Source organism: Schistosoma haematobium, chromosome ZW, assembly GCF_000699445.3.
Source record: "Schistosoma haematobium chromosome ZW, whole genome shotgun sequence".
Classification (NCBI taxonomy): domain Eukaryota; kingdom Metazoa; phylum Platyhelminthes; class Trematoda; order Strigeidida; family Schistosomatidae; genus Schistosoma; species Schistosoma haematobium.
Window position 1 is genome coordinate 64,913,943 of NC_067195.1, and position 26,023 is coordinate 64,939,965.

Consider the following 26,023-nt stretch of genomic DNA (forward strand, 5'->3'; position numbering starts at 1 on the left):
CTTGTGTCTTAATTCATCATAATTTTGTGCTTCTTTTTTGTTTACTTCCCTGTTAGTTGTCACAGTAATAGTTTTTCATCATTCACTCTGAATGAGCAGATTTCATGTAAACTTATCTTCATCCTGTAAAATATAGTTTGTAGGGTAACTAGTTGTTTCTCGTCATCTCCATTTTCGATGGGTATTCAGATGCTGCTGGAATAAAACATGTCACTTACTAATGTACAGCTAATTCATATCTTAATACATGAATGGTTTTTCTGATTGATAATAAATATAGGGTAAATGACTAATTCCAGTGACCTTTGTGTATGTATTGTGGCAAAGACACCATTATGAAGTATATTGATCTTTGAAATAAGACTACCTTAAACGCAAATATAAAGCTGTGTCTTAAATGCTTATGTATTAAACTGTCGAATATCTGAGCTGTTGAATCTTTGTTCTTGCTCTTGTCAAGAATATTTTTAGGGTAGCAATCTTTTACTCTCAATTTTTTTGTGAATTTTCACATATTTATCTCAAACTTTAGTTAAAATACACAGTTATGACGTCACAAACTTAGCTGATTGTTTAGTACATATATATCTGCATATTTAAAATATATGGGTTTTCAATTCTTTTGTGAGTTATACACATCCAAACCGTGTTGCATCTTATCTCAACATTTGATACTAGTAGCTTGTGGACAAATAAGGTGCAAATGCAGTTATTTGTCTTGGAGTCTCCTTTTAAATATAAGATGATACTTCATAAGCGATCTGGATCGATACCTAATCTAATTATGTAAAGGGAAGTAATTGAGTTCATCTACCTTTCAAGCTAACTTAGGAACCTTATCAATAATAATAACAGACAGAACTTTGGTAGAAATGAGAATACCTCGTTTGAATTTTGCTGCCTTACACTACGTATGTTGTGGATAAGGTATCCTCATGCCTTTCAAGGGGTGGGTATACTTTGCGAAATTTCTCTGTGTTAGCGGAACATAGACTGGGTTAAAGCAAGCTCAATGCACAATTGCTTTGGTGCATGCTGATTGGCTAATTCTTATCCAATCAGCACTAGTCGATAGTTGGAGAATACTCTAGAATCTTCTCAGGTAAAAACTATAAATATACTGACGTTTTTCCCTATTGTGCTTCTGACTTGATTCTTACTTCCATCTAACCTTGTTATTTGGAATATAATCTCTTTCCTGTTCAACCGTGTTCTGATTTAAGGACTTGTCGAGTGAATCGGTGTCCGAGAATACTAAGCAGTAGGAATAGCTGGGTCATTACCGTAAGAAAAGAGATTTATAACACTCTGTGTTACCTTATGACTGTATAGCATGACCTCTAGAAATAGAATACAGGGGTCGATTTCTAGTGTATGACCTCAGATGTCCTTGAAGGATTGTTCACTTATGTTAAAATTGCCGACTGAGTAATTTTAACATTAGCGTTAGAATACTAGACAACGATGGTATAAGTCTTAAACCCTATCATTTCATACTTCTCAATCATTTTCTTTTCAACGATATTTTACACGTTTAGTTTCCATTTAAACTACAACAGCTATTTCGACCTCTTTTTCGTTTCATGTTCTTGGTTTCTACTCTGTGCCATCATTCTGTGGCAAATCAGGCAGATATATACTTAAGTTTATGTTTTTGATAACTAAGTGGATGGCTAACCATTATTAAATTCTGTTCGCTTGTTTCTTTTATACAACATCTAATTCACCCTCTTCTTGTTGAAATTTTCCACCCTGGAGATCCTTCATTTTCACCACAATCCATGATGCTTTCTCGATATTACTCCATTGGTTTTTTAATATGCTATTTTTCTGACTATTTTCAAGGATATTGTAAATTTATGTTTATACACAGCAGTTGCTTTCTTTGTCAGTATTCTTTGGTGCCTCAAATAAATTCTGTAGTGGAAGCTTGACTTCAATGTTAGCCGATAGTTAAGGAAGGGAATGAAGAGTTTTTTATGTCCTTTGATCAAGGAAGTTGTAGTTAAAATTAATTCACTTTTATTATCAAACAAGTTTTGTAGATCATATTAGATAAATTTAAAGTGAACAGAAGGGAAATACTAGTTTGAGTTTTTTCAAACATTTCTGTTACTGCTGGATTTTTTTATACTGCATAAAGTAGGTAAGCACTATAACACAGGTGTCAATTTAATTTGGAATGGGGATAATCTTTCTCATAAGTCAGTGCTATTTATTCCAAAACTTCACACCAATTTAAAGCAGTTTCTTATCTTTATTTTTTGTGTTACTACTTATATTATTTATTATCTAGTATTGAATGTTAATTTATAATGTTGGTTTTTAAGCTTTTTATCCCCTTTTCAGCTTGTTTACCTGTCAGAAAATAAGGCGCGATAACTTTAACCTTAATTCTACTAGTATTTTTTGCGTACTCACTGGTATTTGAGATAGTGCTCAAGTTTTATTCTTCAGTAATATTTCTCATCACTCTATTCACATATAAGTTAGATGGTGTTTGGAGGTAGTCGACAGGAAACCCTGGACCCGGGTTTCGTGCTACTTGGCACTCATGACATTGATCACCACCCAGTGATCAATTAATTGTGACTTTTGGCGCATATTCTTCTCTCCTTTAGAAATATATTGTTAATCTCATATTGGTGTACCACATCTTTTCCTGATTTGTTTTTTATCTCTGTGAAAACTCTAATTATTATTTTAACTCGCTCTAGTTGACTGCTTTTTATGATCCTAAATTGTTCTAGCTGTTAATCCTTTAATTTTCTCAAAATGTTATTCGACTTAAACGTTTCTTACCTCCGACTAGTTTTTCCCACTTGATATAAATACTTATATATTCATTTTATGTTCTTGGCCTTCTTGGTGATTCACTAATTCCTTCTTAGGTTTTTTCTTTTAATTTTATACGAAACTTATTGTGTTTCTAGCAGTCTTTATTTATTGGTAGTAACAAATGTAGTTGTTATGTACTACTTACATTTGTTGCTTCAAACCAATTCCTTAGATCTTGAAAATAAATGTATGGTATGGATTGCAAACTGAAGTTAGTTGTAGTTGATATTGGAACTGTTAGATTATTTATTTGTGTGTCCATTGACTAAAACATCGATATTTTCAGTTAGAATAACTTTATATTTTAATAGCTAAATTACGAGAATATTTTTTTATTTATTGGTTATTTTTCACAGCTTTTTCGTGAAGTTCGTGTTCTAAAAAGCTTGAATCATCCGAATATAAGTAAGTTATAAACTTTATTTTGAAAATGCTTGGTTTAATTAATTTAATTTAATGTAAAATTAAAATACTAAGTATTGGTTCGTGTAGATAAATGATATCTACTAACCTGCTGCTGCCTTAACTAAGCTGGAAGTTGTGCCAGGAGACCCAGTAGTACATGATTGTTGAGCGTTTGAATCTATCAATCGCTGTTTCCCATTATTTAGTATAATTTTTAATATATCATCTCATGTTGAGTTAGTTTGTCATCGCTAGTTTTGTTTTTTATTTTATGACTCGTTTTTTCTTTGGTTATTACCTGATAATGATGTCTTCTATAATTCCTGTGGTTTTCTCATTAAGATACAATTAATATTTGCGAATTATTTTTGTAGGCCTATAAATTATGGGGTCTATATTGTATTATCCATGATCTAATGAGAAGTAATTTGTACGTAAATTTATAGAATATAATAATTGTAAATCACAAAATCCAGTAACAAGAATAATCAGTTCTTTACTTGACGATTTGGATTATACTTTGCTCCTCATAGAGAATAAATTGAAGCAAATTGTTTGTTGATTTTCGTTATCATTGATTTTCCTACAGTCGATCTTAGAAAATAAATTGCATGCATCATAATCTGAACTTCATTCCGTTTCTGTACTGTGATTTTTTATAGAATGAACTTAAAAGATTCCTCAATTATTTGTCGTTTGCAAGATGGTTTATTCTTTTACAATATATTAAATTAACACATTCTATTCTTCACTTATATATATATATATATATATATATATATATATATATATATATATATACCTATTTTCTTCCTGACTTTTTTTTACGTGCCAATCAATTTTTATTTGCACGAATGTACTAATTAACTGTTGCATGTGAGATTTAAAAATTTCCCATCGGTGGAAAAATGTATTAGGTCATGTGATAATATATTGTATTCAAGTTTTATAACACTGTCCTTATCTATTTATTATCCTTATTTTTCATCGTGGAGACGGTTAATTAGTAGATATAACTTAAATTTCGTCTTGATATTTAGCTTCGTGTTTTTGTAATGACAACTTGTAAATATTGATTCAGCCTGATGAAAGCAAAAAAATTCTTGGATAAATAAACTCTAATTTGTGCTTATGATAATCACAATAATCTTAGTTATTCGAACTTGTTAACTGTTTCACGTTCAAATTATAGTTTTTGAGTTGGATGTGGCTCATGTTCTGTCTTCTAGTATCGGTCGCTTTGAAATTCCGCTAAACTATGTTTAACAATTTTTGACAAAATTGTACCATACCACTGTATTTCTGTTGCATTTCGTTTGTCTTAGCACTTATATGCTTCTAATGTAGTTAATCTTTATTGGTCTGATTTCGTATGCCAAAATGTAGAGTTTTGTAGGTACTTCTTTGATTTGTGCATAAGAAATCGGTAGCATTTCCAACGTTTTAATAAGGAAATGGGCGATACTATAGGATACCAGTGACCGTGAAAGTAACATTGCAGTTACAGTTATTAACCTGTCAGATTGGAGGTTATATAACTGGTTTATTTATTACAGAAATGTAACACCAATATAAAAATCAAATCATTTTCTCTTTCAGTATGGGTCGACTTGTACTATGTCCTGAATCACACCTGACTTGTAATTATCGTTTCAGATACAGTATACTGGTGTTCATCGTAATTTGGTTTCCACATCATGTCGTATTCACTGTATGGTTACTCGATAGGTATGTTTATCAGTTTTAAGCCTCTTGAGAAATAAATATCGGCAAATATCACCTAGCTCTTAATAGGGTACAGTCTTGCTATCATGACGTTTTAAATTTCGTTCGGAAATCTAACCGTCACTAACTTGAATTTGATTGACTTATTAATATGGTATAGTTTTCTGAAATAACATTTTTTTTCAAATTACACCAAATTAAGAGTTGCATTAAAAAGCTTTTTTTAATTATATTTTTACAAACAGTTGTCTGTGTTGGTATTTCAATGACAATCTATTAAGTACACTAAACGTAGTGACCAGTGGAGCTAATCCTTGTCGGGTAGAGACAGGTATCTACCTCAGTACAACGGAAGTTGGTCGCGCAATTTCGTGGATTGGTTGATGTTAGAAACTGTCACCATTGGATGCCGGCTCAGTGGTCCAGTTGGTTAAGCGTTCGCGCGCGAGACCGAAGGCCCTGGGTTCGAATCCCGCTCGCGGGATCGTGGATGCGCACTGCTGAGGAGTCCCACAATAGGACGAAACGGCCGTCCAGTGCTTCCAGGTTTTCAATTGTGATGGTCTAACATCAATCGGTTCATGATCTCAATCAAAAACGTAGTGAAGTCAAAATGTTTTTACTTATCCTACATATATCGTTTTGCAGTTCTTAGTTTCTACATTAAATAGTCCGTTTCTAGAAACTTCGATTACTATGACTTATTTTTAGATCATAAATTTTCTCGACTATGTTTCATTATCTTTACCGTACTTGTAGGTCAAGTTCTCTAGTGTTCTACAACTGATTAATTATTTCCACTAACTACGCTATTGTGCTAGTAAAAATTCAATGTGACAGAGTTCCAACCAGTAATCTGATACTGAGTTTTTGATCAGTTTATTTCATGTATCGTAACTCAAATAAAATCGAATCAATAATAAATGTAGACGTTTACGACAACTCATCTGGTTCCCTTTCTCTACGAGTCGAAACTTGTTAAAAACTAATACAGATTATAGTGATAATCCATAAACCTACTTTTGTCATGTCATTATGGAACAAATCACATATGAAGTACGGTCTTATCATAAATTTAGTTCCTTCCTGATTCTTACTGGTCATTCGTATCATACGTATGGATTTTACTACAGAACTTGTCGTGGATTTATACACTAACTGAATTGTCAAATGTTCATTTGATGGTGTTTCCCAGGGGCTGATTGTCATAGTAGTAATTATTATTGTGAATTATTGTAGTTTCTATCTGTAAAGTTCTTCATTTGGATTGAGAAACGCATTTGGTGAATAGATCAGCTTAGGTAGTGAGATAAAGCGGTAGCTTATATGTATATTTATTTGGTAAAAGTGCGACATTGAAATTCAAAGTTACGCTACTAAAGTCGTGACAGTATAATATTTTTGATGAATCCGTTTTTTTTAATCTAATTGTCAAAATCAATTAGTTGCAAGGTATTATTTTCAAGGCGAACATGATATTTACATTGGTCAAACAAATAAATGACCTTATAAGGTAGTTGATGTATGTTGTAAAAATATGCGTAGTTTTCAAATCGATAGTTCACATAGGATACATTGATACAGAACATTTCATATCTATCTATCTGTACGCTAAAATTTCCTTAATACGCACAATATTAATCATTTTTCTGCCCACGATTATTCTTATTCACCTACCCACTCATTATAACCGATTGTTTATTATCACCTTGTGAACAGCTGTATAGTTAATTTTGTTTGAAAGTATAATTTAAAAAAAGCAAAGTTCCTTTCTATTTGTTTTCCTTCCCTTCACTAAAAGAAAAAAGATTTAAAGTGACATTTTCCTAACTGTTGACATGCCATTAATTTACTTGCCATTATTTATCGGTTTTCGGGCTTTGAATCTTTCGCTTCCTCGTCTTCATCCCCTGACTGATACATACACTTTTTTTGCTAATGCTGACCTCATTGTCCTTATTTGTTCTCAATTCAGTTAATTATTTAACATTTCATTATCAAGCCCCCCTTATTAACCTAGTTTTATTTCATTGTTAGCGATGTTTGATTTCTCGTTTTTTTCCAGTAGGAAAACTCAAAAGAATCGACTGATATATATATATATATATATATATATATATATATAAATATATATATATATATAGTCCCTTTTTTCTTGGCTACGTTGAGATATTCTTTTGCTTCGTTTCTGTAGTTTGGGTGGTGATATTTTTGTCTGTTTGTAACCTTTTTTATGCGTAATTATTCTCTGTTCGAGTTACGTATGAACTTTTACTCAAAAATTATGTGTTCGATTAGTTTATTACTAGTGGATTAACAGTTACTGCGCTTGATGTTCAACCGTTGTCATAAGTTCAGATCTCTCTCCTTCTGCTCCTGTTTGGACATCTGGATAGTACCACTAACCCTCGAATAAAAAATAACAAGTCTGGTTCAGACCCGGTAACGTGCACATATGCAAACAAATATTTGTGTTTATTCACGTTTAGGCATGTCGACGTGCATCGCTGTTAACTACTTCTTTTATGTACTTTGCCTAGCAACGCAATTCTCAATAACAATCCTATGTCGAACACAAGAATTTACGCAAAAATATTTTTCAGTCAAAATTAAACTATACCCTTAGTGGCTTTTGACCTAGGCCGCGACAATTGGAAGGATAAAACAGAAGTTACCAATTCAGCCAACTATGATACGGGAAAAAAAATATGTAAATATTTATTTAATTCTTAGGATGTTCTTGAAAATCAGCAATCTGAATTACTCTTTTCAATAGAGTTGAACTCAGCTTCTCCCGTGCCACTAAAAATGTGGAGTCGTAATCGAAAATCTAAATTTTTTCGATTTGTGTCGACTTTTCAGGAAATAGTGTGATTTCCAGTTAAACTTGTTGACGTAACGGCAATCGGTATACCTAATGACCCTGAATTTCGATTCAACCATCACTAGGTTTTAAGGAAATTAAAATGCTCTGAGTAAAATTGTCAATCGTTGATTTTTACTTTAAATGACTGTCAACTTAATACTGGTTTATTAAAATAGGAATTTTCTAGTAATTTTGCACAGGTTCAAAGTTATTTTCTTGGTGAAGTAAAGTTGTATGGATGATCTTAAGAAATTAGTGAAAAAATGCTGGACAATTGTTTTATCCTAGTTTTTGACGCCTCTTCAATAGTATGCTCTTATGATTCCTTACTGAATTAAACACAACTTTATTAACTTTCATCCTAATGAATCAGAATTTAATTGTTCACATTTTTTTCTCGTTTACATAGATTTGTAAAATTAGATCTATTTATCAGTACATAGGGTTGTGTAGATTGAATTTATATTGAGTTCATGAACCGATTAATGCTAGACGATCGTTGAAAACCTCGAAGCGCTGAGCAGTTGTTTCCTTCTAGTATGTCACTCCTCAGCAATTAGCATCCACGATCCCTCATGCGGGATTCGAATCCAGGACTTTTGGTCTCGCGCGGACACCTAACCCCTAGGTTCTGTGTTCGAGTTTTGATTGGTGGTCTAACATTGATCAGTTCATCATCTCAATAGATCGATTTACATTAAGTCGTCATTAATTTAATTTTAAGTCTTCAAATCGATTAACTTAAAAGATCACCGCGAATATGTATTCACTATTAATTACAAAGTTGTTATCATTTTTAAGATGGAAGGGTAGAGGAGTTGTGAAGACTGATTAATTAATTATTTATTTAACTCACAGACTAAAGTCCATTTGTTTTATAAATAACAAGTTTTGTTGGGTATTCAGTGTATTTTGAGTCAATTATTGGGGGGGGTATTCTTATTCACTTTTTCCCAATTTTTAGTTATCATCGTACTCTTAATATATTGACATAACTAACGTCAGTTATTTCATATCTACTTTAAAAAAACAAAAACAACTTGAGAAACTGTTTAGTAATTCTCTTAAAGTAGCGATGAGAATTCAAAGGAACTTTCTGATTTGGGCTAGATGAGCATTCTTTCGACATTATAGAAATAAGAGATTCGTTAAGAACAGGACACGTTTAGGCATAAACCTTTTTCTTTGCAATGCTATTTTTCATTTAAAATGTTTTTCAATCCGTATGACAATCGATAAGCGGGAGTTTTGATTTTGTGTTTATCTGTGAATGTTCTGTAAAATGAAAACAAACAACATAAAATCTACTTACTTGTGCATTTAATGTAAATTGATGTTAATAATCTGGCGAATGATGATTATTTAATAAACGTAACATCATATTTTATAACCAATTCGTTTTGTTTTGAAACGGCTACTATTTTGTATATTATAATGTGTGCATATCGGTTGGTTCTGTTTTATTTTTCGTTAAAAAAAATACCCACCCGAAGCCACTGTGAAATGTGCATAAATTATGTATAACAAAGTATTATGCGATGATTTATATATATGTTTGATAATTAGATTATTATGTAGAAATTATTGTGAATATCAGTCAGTGAATAGCTGAGGCAATTGTCCTGCTATTGGCAGATACCACTGGTTAAATTGATGCAGATTCAGAGAATTACGTACTCATGAAATGAGATATATACATATATATATGTAGATTACGGATTCTAATCTCATATGGAACAGGATGTTATGGCCCATTGAACATGTAACCACCAAGTCCAAGACTACTTTCTGATTACTTTCAGTCACCTAACACCCTTTATTTTCTAGTACAGTTATCTAAACCACTTCAATAGAAATACATATCTATTAATGTTATTGATAAACTGATTGAACTGATCAATAAGTTGCAATAATATTTTTCCTTTTGTAGATCAGGAGATAAGACAGTATCTTTTTCTTTTTAACATATGAAATACTTCATGAAATAAAATTTCTTATAAATAAATAACATTAATCATATGGAAATGATCTATTGTATTAAGAATTATTCAAGAACTCTTTAACATTCTGCGGTTATATTGAAACTAACATTGTGACCGCTTAAATCCATACTAGATGTATGCATTCATTCCGTTTACTTTCTAAACTACTTTTCCTATATGCTATAAATTTTCTTATCTGAAATTAATGTACAATTTCGGAAAATTTCAAATTCGCTTTACATACAATATATACATATATATTCAGTGGAGTTAACCTTTTTTGTTTCTTCTTTAATTAGTGTATGTTTGAATATGCATTTAATTGAAACGTGAACGATTCAGCGGAAAATCAATAGAAATGATTAAACTTCAAGAGTGACTGAAATTCGATTGTGTGTGTTATTTGTGAAAATCAATTGTGTAGCGAATGATTGTGAATTGATTCTTAATTAAATGACCCTATATATATATATATATATATATATATATATATATATATATATATATATCAGAGATAAAATAATACTAGTAACAGTCCTATTAATGTCAACAGTAAGATGACAATGATGATTATATTTAATTTAGTTATCACTTTTGTGAATATTCTAAAACTAATATTGAATGGTTTGTTGTTTGTGCATTATATCAGATATGCACAACATAATGATATAGAAATCAACTAATTTTCTTTTTAATCGATTGTTATTTTACTATAATCTGAAATGGTGTAAAAAAATTTAAGTATTATATTTGAGTTTTAGAGAAATTTTTGTGTCTGTGCGCTTGGGTTTGTAAATGTTTTTGGTCAATCAGTATAGCTTAATTGATTCAATGAATTCGATACTATGCTTTAAACTCGGGTTTTTTTTCCACTAATCATCCGACCGTCTATTCTTTTGGTATACTATGTCAAACAAATTCTCTGTAAGATATTATCTTCCCGACCGTTGTTGCTACCTTGACGTGGTGGTCGGGCTTGCCTATCGTGATGAAGCAACCGAGCTATACTGGCTGGAACAACCGTTCCTCAAGGTCTTACCATGTCAGACAGGTCGGTTGAAGAGCGGTAAGACTAAAAGCAACAAACCCAAGGTCCGAAGGCGAAGTCGCGATGCTGCCTTCCTACAAGGAGGGGTGGGGTTAGAAAAGGTCGACCCTAAAAATGCACACCTCGCCTTATCCCACGGATATCCGTCTCCGGCGGTAAGGTCTCGACAAGTACGGAGCTAACACAAAAGTTACCCACAAAAAGGTCGTGTGTGACCGACCTCAAGCAGTTGTCCCTTGGGCACTGCGGTCACGCTCTCAGGTCACTAAGACCACCCCTAATCCAATTTCCTTTTCAGGTACCTCCAGAAGAACCCTTCCACGGTGTAGGCAACCGGGAAGTGATAACCGTCCTCATACCTCTAACAGCACTCGAGACCACTGTATTCATAATCAACCTCCGTCTTCACTTCCTATTATTGCTCCTACATCGACTTTCACCTCTAAACTTCCTTTTTCGGCTTCCCCCTCAAGTGTCACCATAGCCAACGATTCTAGTGCTCAAAACACTGTCCCAGGTCTATTGAAACCTCGCTTCAAACTATTCATTGGAGCCTTCAACGTACACACCCTATGTCAAATCGTTCAACAGGCTTCCTTGGCTAGAACCCTAGAATCTCGTACCATTGATGTATGCTATGTCTCTGAAACACGCATGCAGGATCCCAGTGTGGTCATTCACTTGACCTCACCTCGGCAAAACGAAGAGCCAACGAGATACACCCTCCGTGTATCTGGTGACCCGACGGCCAGCTCTCGTGGACTGGCAGAAGTAGGCATAGCACTAAGCATGAGGGCGGAACAAGCACTGATAGAGCGGATCCCCGTTAACAGTCGTTTATGCACTGTTCGACTAAACGGCTCCGTAAGAACTCGGAAGGATAGGGACACACGTCGTTGCCTTTTTGTCGTTTCTGCCTACGCTCCCACCGACTGCAGCTCAGATAATTGAAAGATGAATTTTACAGAAAGCTATCTGAACTTCTTCAGAACCAACGATGGACTCAAATAGACCATATTGCCATCAGTCATCGTTGGAGAGGGTCGATAGGAGATTGTCGCTCATTCTGGAGTACCTGCTTGGACTCCGACCACGCCCTAATACGGGCACGCATCTGCTTGCGCCTCACTGGGCGCAAGAAAGCCTCAGTAAAAAGACCCGTTAGAACTGAATTGAGTAGCGAGAAAACCAGAAGTAGGTTCCAGGAACAACTGAGGTCACACTTAGGTAGTTCTGAAAACGAGGTTGACCCAGATGTTGCTTGGAAAGCTATACAAACAGCTGTGGAAACAGCAGTGACATCTATCAGTGATTTAAACCACAGGGTTACAAAGAACCAGTGGATTTCTTCAAGGTCTGTCACACTGATGGATTCTCGCAAACTCGTCCCATCAGGTTCTGAACATGATGAAGAGCGTAAACAAATCAGATCTAGGTTAAGAAAAAGTCTAAGGAACGACCGTGAGCAGTGGTGGGTAACGAAAGCAAAAGAGATGGAAAAGGCGGCGACTATAGGGAACACAAGACAGCTTTACAGACTAATAAAAGAAACTGGAATTAATAAGTCAAGTGTAAGTGAGATTATTTCGGAAAAAGATGATACTCTCATCTGCTCCCAGTCCAGACGTTTAGAACGATGGGCGGAACATTTTAGAGAACAGTTCAGCTGGCCTTCAGCTACTCTACAACTACCCTCCATTCCCAGACAAAGTGAATGGAACATTGAAGTAGGTCCCCCAACTCTTGCTGAAGTTCAAAAGGCTATAGTTAATCTGGAACGAGGAAGGGCAGCTGGTCCAGATGGATTGGCTCCAGAGGTCTTTAAGGATGGTGGTCCAATTTTAGCGATTAGGTTGACTAATATTTTAGCTAAGATCTGGGAGTTAGACGTTATTCCATCTGACTGGTCGCAATCACTTATCGTCCCAATATATAAGAAAGGGTCAAAATCATCCTGTGACAACCACAGAGGGATTAGTTTAACAAACATAGTATCTAAAATACTGGCCTCGATAATTATCAAACGCCTAACTAAGACTCGTGAACTACAAACACGAGAGAACCAAGCTGGCTTTAGACCTGGTCGTGGCTGCATCGACCACATATTCACCATTCGTCAGGTTCTAGAACACAGGCATACCTATCGGCGTCCGACGATGGTGGTCTTTCTTCACTTAAAAGCAGAATTTGACTCTGTAGACCGCGAGACTCTGTGGCAGTGTCTGTCATTGAAAGGCGTACCTCAGAAGTACATAAACCTTGTGAAGGCTCTTTACTCGAACACTACTAGTCGAGTCAGGGCTTATGGCGAACTGTCATCTACTTTTGCAACCTCAAGTGGTGTCCGTCAAGGCTGCCCATTTTCTCCATTTTTGTTTAACTTCATCATAGACCTATTGATGGAAATAACACTCTCGTCGACTGAATTCTCGGGAATTGATCTCCTTCCAGGAGGTCCACTTATCGACTTAGAATACACAGATGATATAGTCCTGTTTGGTGAAGACGCTGACAAAATGCAGAGTCTTTTGATAGCACTAAGCAACAATGCCAGAATGTTTGGGATGCGCTTCTCTCCCTCTAAATGCAAGTTGTTGCTTCAGGACTGGTCTGCGTCAACACCTGAACTAAGGATAGGGAGTGAAGTAGTCGAACGAGTTGACAACTTCACTTATCTTGGAAGTGTGATCAGCCCTATTGGGTTGGTGTCTGACGAAATCTCAGCACGGATTCGAAAAGCTCGTTTGGCTTTCGCCAACTTACGTCACCTTTGGCGAAGGCGAGATATCCGTCAACCAATTAAAGGACGAGTATACTGGGTGGTAGTTCGTTCTGTTTTGCTTCACGGCTGCGAAACAAGGCCATTAAGAGTGCAGGATACTCGTAAGTTACTAATATATGGTCACAAATGCCTTAGAAATATTGCTCACATCTGCTGGGATCACCGAGTAAATAATAGTGACGTTAGACCCATGGTATTAGGGAATGATGGTAAATCAGTTGATGAGGTTGTGAATCTTCATCGACTAAGATGGTTAGGCTACGTAATACGTATGCCTGAACACCGATTACCACGACGTGCAATGCTAACCGGTGTTGGGGATGGTTGGAAGAAAGTTAGGGGTGGCCAAACCAAAACGTGGCATCAGTGCTTGAAGTCACTACCTTCTAATCTGAGCCATGTTGGTAGATGCAGACTACTTGGTTGGGGTCCACGTGACTTTCGTAACCAATGATTGGAGACCCTTGGAGACATGGCTGAGAATCGATCACAATGGCGTCGGTGTATACACTCTCTGTCTTCTCTTAAACTAAGAGATTAAGATCACTTCACATCTTTCTTTCTACGAACTAATTCTTTCTTCCTATACTATATTCTTATTGCAATCTTTCTCCTATATATTACCACCTTTGACCTAACCACTCCTATGAATCCGGTGTTCATCTTGCTGTGCTAATGAGGTATGGCAACCTGGACCGATGCATATATGTGCCTTGTCCTACGTTGTAGCTGACTGACTGACTGACTGAAGATATTATCTTTGTTATTGCACAGATTGTTTGGTTAGTAAGAGATTATTTTCTTGAGAATCAGTTTAAAAGCTTTTTATAATCCATTAAAGTATAGGCGTTGTGTATTTACATTTAACGGATAAAGTTTTTCGGATTTGTACTCTACTGTTTTTCTGCGGGCTAACCGCCTAAAATGGAGTTGGTATGAGTAATTAGGAAGTGGGACCTAGTAGTTTGAAGCTAATTTCTTTAATCGTTAAGCCATTGTATCTACTTATTCAACCAGTCATTAATTCATTTAACTCCATTTCACATCGGGTCTGAGAGTGGTAGTCAATAATAGGCGAAACAAGGGATTTAACTCAAAAAGTATATGTATTTGTTGAATAGAAATCAATAATAAAGCTCAAAAAACTGCCGTATTTTATTTCAATAATATAATATATTTATTAACTGCACTGATAATTTAAAATTTAAGTTGTTAGAACAATATTTTTCCCTTAATTAACTTAATTTACTCATCAGACCATTTTGATATTTTTGGTTACTAGCCTTTGTCATTCTGTGTCCTATTCCATCATGTTGTTGATCACCCAAGAAATGGTTACCATTTTGTCTGCTTCCTATACAAAATGTCTGTCGCTTTTTTAGTTTGAAAGGAGTTGCTAATATGTTTCAATCTCTTTTCAAACTGCTATGTTCATACTGACTGCTATACCTTTTGTTTGCAGCTACCGTTTAGAAGTCTCTGTAGACTAGCGTTCTAATGAAATCACTTAGAAATCTTCAATCTTTTTAATGTTATATTGAAGTTTGCTCGTCAGTTTTATCATTAAGTACGACGATTTCTCGATATAATTTAGTTATGATAAAAAACCGAACTAACCATTTAAAATTAATCAGAAAGAAGGATTATAATTCATTCATTTTGTGAATATCCATGTCTGGTACATGATCTGCTGGACTGAATGTATGTTAGTTTTCTTTCATTATTAATTTTAAAATTTTGTTTGAATTACGACCAACAGGTATTGTATAATAGTCCTAATTCTTAATGTTTAAATCTCTGTCAGTATATAAGTATTTAAACTACATATTATTGTTCCAGTTATTCATTGATAAAACTTTGCACTGTGATGTTATTATGTCCTAAGTTGGATAATTTCATTTAAAAACTCACTGTCGTTCTAAGATGATCTCGGGAAAAGATGACACTTATCTACTCTCAGCACAGACGTTTAGAATGATGGGCGGAACACTTTAAGGAGCAGTTCAGCTGGCCTCCAGCTACTCTACAACTACCCAGTATTCCCAGACAGCGTGAATGGAACATTGAAGCAGGTCCCCCGACTCTTGCTGATGTTCAATAGGCTATAGCTAGTCTGAAACGAGGGAGAGCAGCTGGTCCAGATGGGTTGGCTCCAGAGGTCTTTAGGGGACGGATGTACAGATTAGCGATTAGGTTGACCAATATTTTGGCTAAAATATGGGAATTGAACATAATCCCATCTGACTAGTCACAATCACTGATTGTCCCAATATATAGGAAAGGGTCAAAATTATCCTGTGACAACCATACAGGGATTAGTTTGACTAACGTGGAATCTAAAATCCTAGTATCATTAATTATCGGTCGCCTAACTAAGACTCGTGAACTGTAAACACGAGAAAATCAGTCTGGCTTCAGACCTGGTCGTGGCTGCATCGACCACCCTTTCACCATTCATCCGGTTCTAGAACACAGGCATACTTATCGGCGTCCGACAATGGTGGTCTTCCTTGACTTGAAAGCAGTATTTGACTCTGTTGACCGAGATGTTCAGTGGCAGTGTCTGTCATTGAAAGTCATACCTCGGAAGTAATTAAACCTTGTGAAGGCTCTTTAATCGAACACTGCTAGTCGAGTCAGGGCTTATGGCGAACTGTCATCTGCTTTTGCATCCTCAATTACTGTCCGTCAAGGCTGTCACTTTCTCCATTTTTGTTTAACTTCATCATAGACCTATTGATGGAAATAACACTCTCGTCGACTGAATTCTCGGGAATTGATCTCCTTCCAGGAGGTCCACTTATCGACTTAGAATACACAGATGATATAGTCCTGTTTGGTGAAGACGCTGACAAAATGCAGAGTCTTTTGATAGCACTAAGCAACAATGCCAGAATGTTTGGGATGCGCTTCTCTCCCTCTAAATGCAAGTTGTTGCTTCAGGACTGGTCTGCGTCAACACCTGAACTAAGGATAGGGAGTGAAGTAGTCGAACGAGTTGACAACTTCACTTATCTTGGAAGTGTGATCAGCCCTATTGGGTTGGTGTCTGACGAAATCTCAGCACGGATTCGAAAAGCTCGTTTGGCTTTCGCCAACTTACGTCACCTTTGGCGAAGGCGAGATATCCGTCAACCAATTAAAGGACGAGTATACTGGGTGGTAGTTCGTTCTGTTTTGCTTCACGGCTGCGAAACAAGGCCATTAAGAGTGCAGGATACTCGTAAGTTACTAATATATGGTCACAAATGCCTTAGAAATATTGCTCACATCTGCTGGGATCACCGAGTAAATAATAGTGACGTTAGACCCATGGTATTAGGGAATGATGGTAAATCAGTTGATGAGGTTGTGAATCTTCATCGACTAAGATGGTTAGGCTACGTAATACGTATGCCTGAACACCGATTACCACGACGTGCAATGCTAACCGGTGTTGGGGATGGTTGGAAGAAAGTTAGGGGTGGCCAAACCAAAACGTGGCATCAGTGCTTGAAGTCACTACCTTCTAATCTGAGCCATGTTGGTAGATGCAGACTACTTGGTTGGGGTCCACGTGACTGTCATAACCAATGATTGGAGACTCTGGGTGACATGGCTGAGAATCGATCACAATGGCGTCGGTGTATACACCCTTTGTCTGTCCTTAAACAGTAAGATTAAAATTGTTTTATACCTTTATTTACATGAACTAATCCATTCTTCCTGTATTATATCCTTACACACAATCCTTGTTTTATATATTACCACCATTGACTTAACTACTCTTATGAATCCGGTGATGATCTTCTTGTGCTAATGAGGTCTGGCAACTTGGACCGATGTATATATGTTCCTGGTCCTACGTTGTAGCTGACTGACTGAATGACTGATGTATAGTATTCGAGAGAATATGAGCTTTCCAGTTGATATTTGACATTTCGGATTCATGCATGATAATCAAAGTGAGAAATTTGACGTGAACATGTCACTGTTTAATACTTATCTAATTTCTGTTCACTGATGAATGAAAGTGAAAATCTTAATGGATAGACTATAGTAAAAGAGAGATTTTCCCAGTGATTTAAAAGAGCATAATGAACAAAAAAATCAGTCGTTACATATGATGACAAATAATTGTCAATTAATCTGATTAGCAATTCAGCTTTGCTTTTTATTGGGAAGAGTATGGTGTCTCTACAGTCATGTTATTCATAATACATCCGCTGCCATATATTACAAAACAACGTGTACTGTTTAAAAAATTAATCGCAAATTGTTCAATTGACCAACTTGGAAGGAAACGTTGTGGAAAGATAATTTCAAAAAACCATAAACTAGAATATTAACCATACTGAGTCGAATAGAACTACACTAAAATGACCGAAGGTTAAACGGTTGACAGCCACCACAAGTGGCGAATAAGACATTTCTTCGAATACATAATGATTTCATAAAACTTTCAGCTAATTTAATGTTTATTATCTCTTCTCTACCGGCTTAAACATTGAAGTTAATAAATTAAAACTGAAGAATGAGGAAGAGTAAAATCAATTCAGAGAAAAGAATCAAGTAAAGCGTTGTCAGTATGGAACACATATTGACAGTATATAAAAAAATTATATGATCCGATAATCTATAACATGAGATTGCAATGAATAATATTGTCTACCAAGTGAACAAACAGATTTTTATTTCCTTATACTACTAATATTAACAATTAATCGTTTCAATCCTACGCATCATAATTAACATATATATTTAATGAACTGAATCAAGCAATAAAAATTTATAGTAATGATTGGTAACTTTGTACTGTTATCCAATTTCGGTAACAGAAAACAGACACAAAGAGAATATTTAACTCATTACTGTATTTATGTTTGTTCAGCATCGACAATTAACCATCTCTTCTAATTATTACAATTGTACCATTTTCATTATTTTGAAACTATATCGCTTAATTTGAAAAGTTAAAATAAAACTCATAACCTAAGAACTATGAGTTATTTTCATAAGCTTTGTATTGTCCAAATGCTTAATTAGGTTGATTAATTGTAACGTAATAATACACTTTAAATGAAATAAATGTGAACATTATCAACAAGGTTTGTATAAATATTACTACGAAGAAAAGAGCATTTATTCTATATAAAATATAGAATGATTAACAACCGATTTTTTAAAAGATGATACTGATTTAGTTGACCTGGGTCAATCCAGGGTAGTTTGTATTGCATTAATTCAATTATCTACCATCAATATTTAATCTATGTTAATTACTCATATTTTAAAACAAGATTTTTCTTGGTAAAATTTCTTGTTAGTTTATTTATCTACAATTAACGACTGGGTTGTTACCCATCAACTGAACATTTTGTTGATAAATTCTCATAGGAAAATAAATTGATTTAAATAATAATGCAATAACTGCTTAAATGTTGATGCATTATGTTGCACTTACATGTAAAAAATTATTGTTATTTTACCTATCATGTGAACAGTTTAGTTGTATTTCGTGAAGTCTCCTTCTAGTCAGTTTATAACTATTATATCTAATTCCAACTTTAACCTACTCTGTTCATTCATTCACTTTTAGAAAAAACAATGTAGTATTCATATGATATGATTTCGAAGAAAGTAATGTTTAAATTGTCTTGAATAATTTCTACACTGTATATTAATTGTTACATAACTAGCCTATTTTTTGTGGAATATTTTTGGATAATAGACAAGTTATGGTAGACTAATCATACGAATTCAAGCAATGTGTTTGAATAACTTACCAACTAATTGTTCAAATGTATCAGATCTATCATCAACATAACTATGACCGGAATATAAATACATTGTAATGCAAAAGGAACTTGACTACCTAAATAACCATGGAATTCACAAATCAGTAGCATAAGTTAGTTCGTTAAATGCTGAAACATTCTCAAAGTAAGGCACTATTAACTACACTTTTAGATTTATTGAAATGAATCAGTAAAACAAGCCACAACAACTTTCCCATGCGTTTTAAAACTATCTTGTTTTCCTTTTGAAGAAAGTTAACGATTAAGTGTATTTCCAAAATTTTAAACAAAGAAGAATTTAAGTAAGTGCCTTTTTCTAAACAAAAAAATAAATCACATGGCAATTCAACATCTGAATACAAGAAAATACACTTGTTTAATTGTTTGTTTTTTGATGGACTATCTTACAGTAAAGAGAAGTAAAAAAAAGATTCTTTTCAATTTGAGCAATCATCATTATATGAAATAGATTAGGTAGTGATTTAATTACCTTACTTACTATACCTTATAACCACATGTGCTTAGCATAGATTCAATCTCAAATGATATGTATTTGAAAGAGTGGATAAATAGAAAGTGAAGACATTGAAGTCACTAGTGTTCACCTAAAGAGCGTAATAGATGAGTTACGATTCAAATCCTACAACTTGATACCTAAAAGTCAATCAACCCATTAAAAATAATGATATGTGTATGAATGAGAAATTTAGTATAGATGGGTAAAAGAAAATGTTTTTTATTCCGTTTAAAAACTGTCAAGATGATTAATATGAATGAATAACCCAAAAATTCGATGATCAAAACAGTCCTCTTAAAGAATATACACAAACTACTTGTCTTATATTATGAGATACTCCACGTAAGACTTTTTTGCTGAGAACTCGGAAAGGAGCTGATTTAAAATACAACAAGTGACAATAATACAGCTTAAGATAATACTTTGAATTTTAAATATCACCATACAAATGAAATAAATAGGTGGATCAATTGAAGCATTGGTCAATTAACCGTGTCCAGTCTATTTAACAACGCGTTTCTGAAGAAGAAAGCAAGCAATGGTATAGAGGACAACAGGATCGGTTGTGATATAAATATGTGCAACACTTATTCTCAACTATCTAAATTATTCGACTACAGAAAAACCATAGGTGTGAAACCTACTCAAAATAATCCCATTGGGAAATGTAAGAAGCTTATTTGTTGTTAATGATCTGTACATGAAAGCATATTATTTATTGAATTACAAGGATAATGGCTGGGACTAGTTAAAGTCCATTCTACTTCATAAATAACATAGTCTTGATACTTAGCTTCGCTAATCTGCATAAGTAGAGTTAATAAGTAAATTGGCTAGTTTGTTAAATCATAAACAGTATACAAATCAACAAGATAAATATATCTATCATTAATCCTAGTTCATAGAATGTTTTTCTTAATAAAAGATTTGCTTTTTACTAAGTGGGTGGTTTTCAACTGTGTACACTTTAGTAAATGGAATGACAGTATTTTTTACAACTTTCAGTAGAGATTGTTTTAAGGTTTGTATAAAGACAGCTTTACAAAGTCTTCAAATGATGATGAAGATTTACAGAACAGATGAGTCTTTTGATGGTGTATATGTTAATCATAGTGTTCAGAACGATAGCTAGTCAGTCAATAAGCTACAACGTAGGACCAGGAACATATATACATCGGTCCAAGTTGCCAGACCTCATTAGCACAAGAAGATCATCACCGGATTCATAAGAGTAGTTAAGTCAATGGTGGTAATATATAAAACAAGGATTGTGTGTAAGGATATAATACAGGAAGAATGGATTAGTTCATGTAAATAAAGGTATAAAACAATTTTAATCTTACTGTTTAAGGACAGACAAAGGGTGTATACACCGACGCCATTGTGATCGATTCTCAGCCATGTCACCCAGAGTCTCCAATCATTGGTTATGACAGTCACGTGGACCCCAACCAAGTAGTCTGCATCTACCAACATGGCTCAGATTAGAAGGTAGTGACTTCAAGCACTGATGCCACGTTTTGGTTTGGCCACCCCTAACTTTCTTCCAACCATCCCCAACACCGGTTAGCATTGCACGTCGTGGTAATCGGTGTTCAGGCATACGTATTACGTAGCCTAACCATCTTAGTCGATGAAGATTCACAACCTCATCAACTGATTTACCATCATTCCCTAATACCATGGGTCTAACGTCACTATTATTTACTCGGTGATCCCAGCAGATGTGAGCAATATTTCTAAGGCATTTGTGACCATATATTAGTAACTTACGAGTATCCTGCACTCTTAATGGCCTTGTTTCGCAGCCGTGAAGCAAAACAGAACGAACTACCACCCAGTATACTCGTCCTTTAATTGGTTGACGGATATCTCGCCTTCGCCAAAGGTGACGTAAGTTGGCGAAAGCCAAACGAGCTTTTCGAATCCGTGCTGAGATTTCGTCAGACACCAACCCATTAGGGTTGATCAGTCTTCCGATGCAGCCACGACCAGGTCTGAAGCCAGCCTGATTTTCTTTTGTTTACAGTTCACGAGTCTTAGTTAATTGTCCGATAATTATTAATGCTACTATACATTGATATTTCCTGATCATTGGACTCGTGTCTTAATATTCGTTATAATCAGGTTTATTTACCGAAGTTGTTTTTTTTGTTGGTTTATTAAATCTCTGTTTTCCAGTGTTTTTCCTCCAAGCGCTTCTTGTTTTCATAAAAGTTTTTTTATTAGTTTCGGGTCTTTATCAATTATACTTAAGCATGAATGATTTGTTCGAAGCTTCTAAAAATGTGGGTAACTGGTTGGTTAGTTGGTGCTTTGGATCGAACGTAACCGCTGAAGGATTCTTGAAGCTTTTTTTATGTCCGTTTATTATAGGTGTCGATTTTTGTTTTAAATTTACCTTGAAAATATAAAGCTTTTTAAATGTGAATGTAAAATTTTGATGTCTTATGAAGTGATTACTAACTTGTCACACATACACATAGATCTTTTGTACGATGTACGTGGTATTATTTTTAAAAAAAAACTTTCGAATAAAAATTTTATTTTAGTAGTTTGTATTGTTGTACTATTTGGGTCTTATTACTCCCTTTTTTACCGTTTAGTACATGAGTTGTGTTTTTCGTCATGTCTTGTCTTCTGCTTTGTCGTCTTAACCTACACATGTAGAAATTCTAGCTCTGCGCTCTTCTTGTTTTTTTCTTATTCACTTTCCGTTTGTATTAAGTGTTTTATTCTTATTCATTTCTATTAAAATGAAATGTAAAATATTTTGTTTGTATTCACGAATAGTCTTATATATATATATATATATATATATATATATATATATATATATATATATATATATATATATGTCTCGTGTCACTTTACCGTTTTCGTACTTTATGTGTGGAAATAAAGGATCGATTCTGGTGTCTAGACAAGAGTTGGTAATGGTATTTAACAACATTTACATGCACCAAGTTTATTTGCATACACTACTGCCGTACACTCAAATACCAAGCATATATATATATATATATATATATATATATATATATATAAGTGCATGCCATTAGTCAGTCCACCTATATTTTCCTATGAGATAAGCTGCTGTATTTCTTCCCTTCAGACGTCTCATCATTTAATTTTTGCTTCTGTATATCTTTTCTATATTGATGATTTAGCTGTCTAGTTTTATTAAATAAGTCTATATGGGTTTAATCTTTTGTCCTTATAAGTCTGTTTTTTTAACACAGTTTGATTTGTATGTTTGACCATTAAACGAAAGTGAAAAAAGGGAAACGAAGCAACTTGCTGGTTTCAGTTTTAATGCTCTCCTAAGATAATTATCTATTATATTTCGCCATTATAATTATCATTATCATTGATCGGTTTTTTCCATAAGAATGTTAGTAATGGCTCTCATATTTATATGAATCAAATACAAATAATTTACTCTGATTGGTGTACTACATATGTAATTTTATTTGAGATTACTATCAATACATAATTTCTTTATGTTTACTGATTTTAATTTTCTTTGTTTAAATTTACTAAATTGATTTTCAAATCAGTTATGATTAGAAGAGGATAAAAACTTTGTATTCTCTTACATCTCCACGTCACTTAGCAATCACTGTTTGTAGGTGTTTACAGGTAGTAAATCAGGTGGTTTGTTGATAAATCCTTTAAAAAAAAAATCATGTTATTGATTATTATGTAGGAATTTGATCGGCTTCAATATGGGTAAAATCTATCATTTTATCTTTGGATGTTTCATCTTTTCAATTGGTGATTATTTTTTGCAACGTTATTTTGCATTTTTTAGGCAGTTTTTTTTAGATGGTTGTTTTTTTAACAATCGGTTTTAACTTTTGATTTCATGGAAATTTCAAATCTTCCTGGCTTTTTAACTTAAGAATATTTGTAAATGAATTGAACTCAATCTGTGTTTCCTAATAAGTATTATCAAATTTAAGAGAAAAACAAGGACAAAATGGACTTTTCTTGCTTGTTAATTAGCTTTAAAATCAGGAAGTCGGTAGACAAAACAGAACATTTGTTTACTAATTTTTCGTAATCCTCTATTTGCAAAAGTGGTTATCGATTTTAGCAAGCCTTAGTTATCTTCGAGATAATTGATATGAATACGTCACTTGTTTAAATCCACGTATTTCCAGACAAATTGTTTAATTTAGACGTTTATGAGCTTTTTTGGATGTAATAACAACGAGTGGTAGTTATCAACTTATCTTAAAACATTTGTGTTACATTTGCTCTTTTATGGTATCCTACCGAATAATATCGAATAATAGTTTGGTATTGAATTACCAGGAAAGGTCAAATGAAAATGATATTTAAAAATTAAAGTTTTTAATTGTTTTGAATGGGACATACTGTAGTCCTGTTTTCACATATTTTACTTTCTGAAGATATTAAATATCTCAGAAGAACAGGTCTTTATTCACAGTTGGTTTCTATTGCTTCTAGATTTTTAAATGTAAAAGACACTAGCAAACTGTTCTCAGCAAAGAACATATACACATGATACAGTGTTTTTTGTTAGGGATAAACATTTATAGATTGCATACTTTATGTGTATAACGATTGAAAGGTGTAGAGTGACTAATTGTTATATTGAGATAAAATGACGTGTAATGCAGTCTAAAACTCCTAACTAAATGTTTTGTTTTTTCTACCATGTATCTCCTATCACATCGCTAACTCGATAGTTCCGTTTTATTAAAGATAACTCAAATTTCTTCTGTTATAGCTGCTATTACCATAATTTAAATCATACTTTTGGTTTGACGATCTATACTGTCTATTTTTGCTTATGTATCTTCCACCAATAAAAAGCGATTGTGAATAAGTATAAGTTTAAACTGGTGTCAGTAATCTTCCATTTTCAATTCCTTATTACAACAGTACAACCTGTATTTATGCATATATATATATATATATATATATATATATATATATATATATCAAAATTTATCTGATGCAATTTTTGGACACATTCCTTTTTATCTTGAATGGATATTTATGTATTTTTTTACGTGTGCGTATCATAAACTAGATAAAAGTTATTTCTAATGAGCATGATATCCTCTTTAGTTTATTGTGCTTTACTTAAATGATTCTGAGCTGTTTGTTCATCTTTTCTAATGTTTTAGTTTAACCATTATTCAATTTATTTCACTTTCATTCACTCAGTTTTTTGTTTGTTTGTTTTCTTCACCTGTCTTCATAATGATAATAGTGACAAGCTTGCTTATATATTTACTTTATCGCTTATACTATCGATCGACCCTCAATTTGCCGTATCGAATACTGAAGGTTGTATATATATATATATATATATATATATATATATATATATATATATATATATATATATATTACGTAACGCAAGGTTGATATATTTGTAGTAACTAACTGCAGTTCAAATTGGTATACATTTTAAATATTATTCAAAGCTAAAATTAAATGAATATGTTGTATATGTATACATAGGAGTGAGTGTATTAAATTTTTCGTCCTGAGTTTCGTTTATTGTTTCCTTTTTCCCTGATTTTTGGAACGTTTTCTTTTTGGTATATCACTTAAACTGTAATTTGGAAAAAACTACAGTTTTCTTCATACGTGCTTTTTGACATTACATTGCACTCGTATATATCGGAAAGTTTTTCTTTATAATAAATATATCTGCTTAAACGAAACATTTCTGTTAGACAATTTTCAAAATAACTCCTATTTGTTTTGATCAATAACGTTAAAGATCGATTTCGAAACCATTATTGTAAACAGACTTTTGCTTTGTTGATCAATACATCTTGCTCTGTTTTACTTTATGGCTATGAATCATAACCTATAAGAGTAGAAGGCTTAGGTAAGCTAAAGGATTTAGACATAAGTACCTTCGAACTGTCACTTTCGTATCGTGTAGTAGCTGCACTAACAATGCTGGTGTTACCCGTCGAGTATATAGGGAATGACGACAAACCACTTGATAACTTTGTCACTATTCATCAACTGAGTTAGCTAGGAGTGTTGTGTTTTGTATATCCTACTACTACATACCTCGGTGCGCAACG

The 26,023-nt window shown here is 33.8% G+C and overlaps 1 protein-coding gene across 1 annotated transcript in view; it reads left to right on the plus strand.

Moving 5' to 3' along the window:
• Positions 1-22,627, plus strand: part of PAR-1 (Serine/threonine-protein kinase par-1) — a 35,234-nt gene extending 12,607 nt beyond the window's left edge. The window contains exons 4-5 of the mRNA XM_051212042.1: positions 3,195-3,243; positions 18,139-22,627. Coding sequence (XP_051072183.1) covers positions 3,195-3,243; positions 18,139-18,173 — 84 coding nt within the window. The 3' untranslated portion in view covers positions 18,174-22,627. The remainder of the gene's footprint in view (positions 1-3,194; positions 3,244-18,138) is intronic.
• The last annotated feature ends 3,396 nt before the right edge of the window (positions 22,628-26,023 follow it).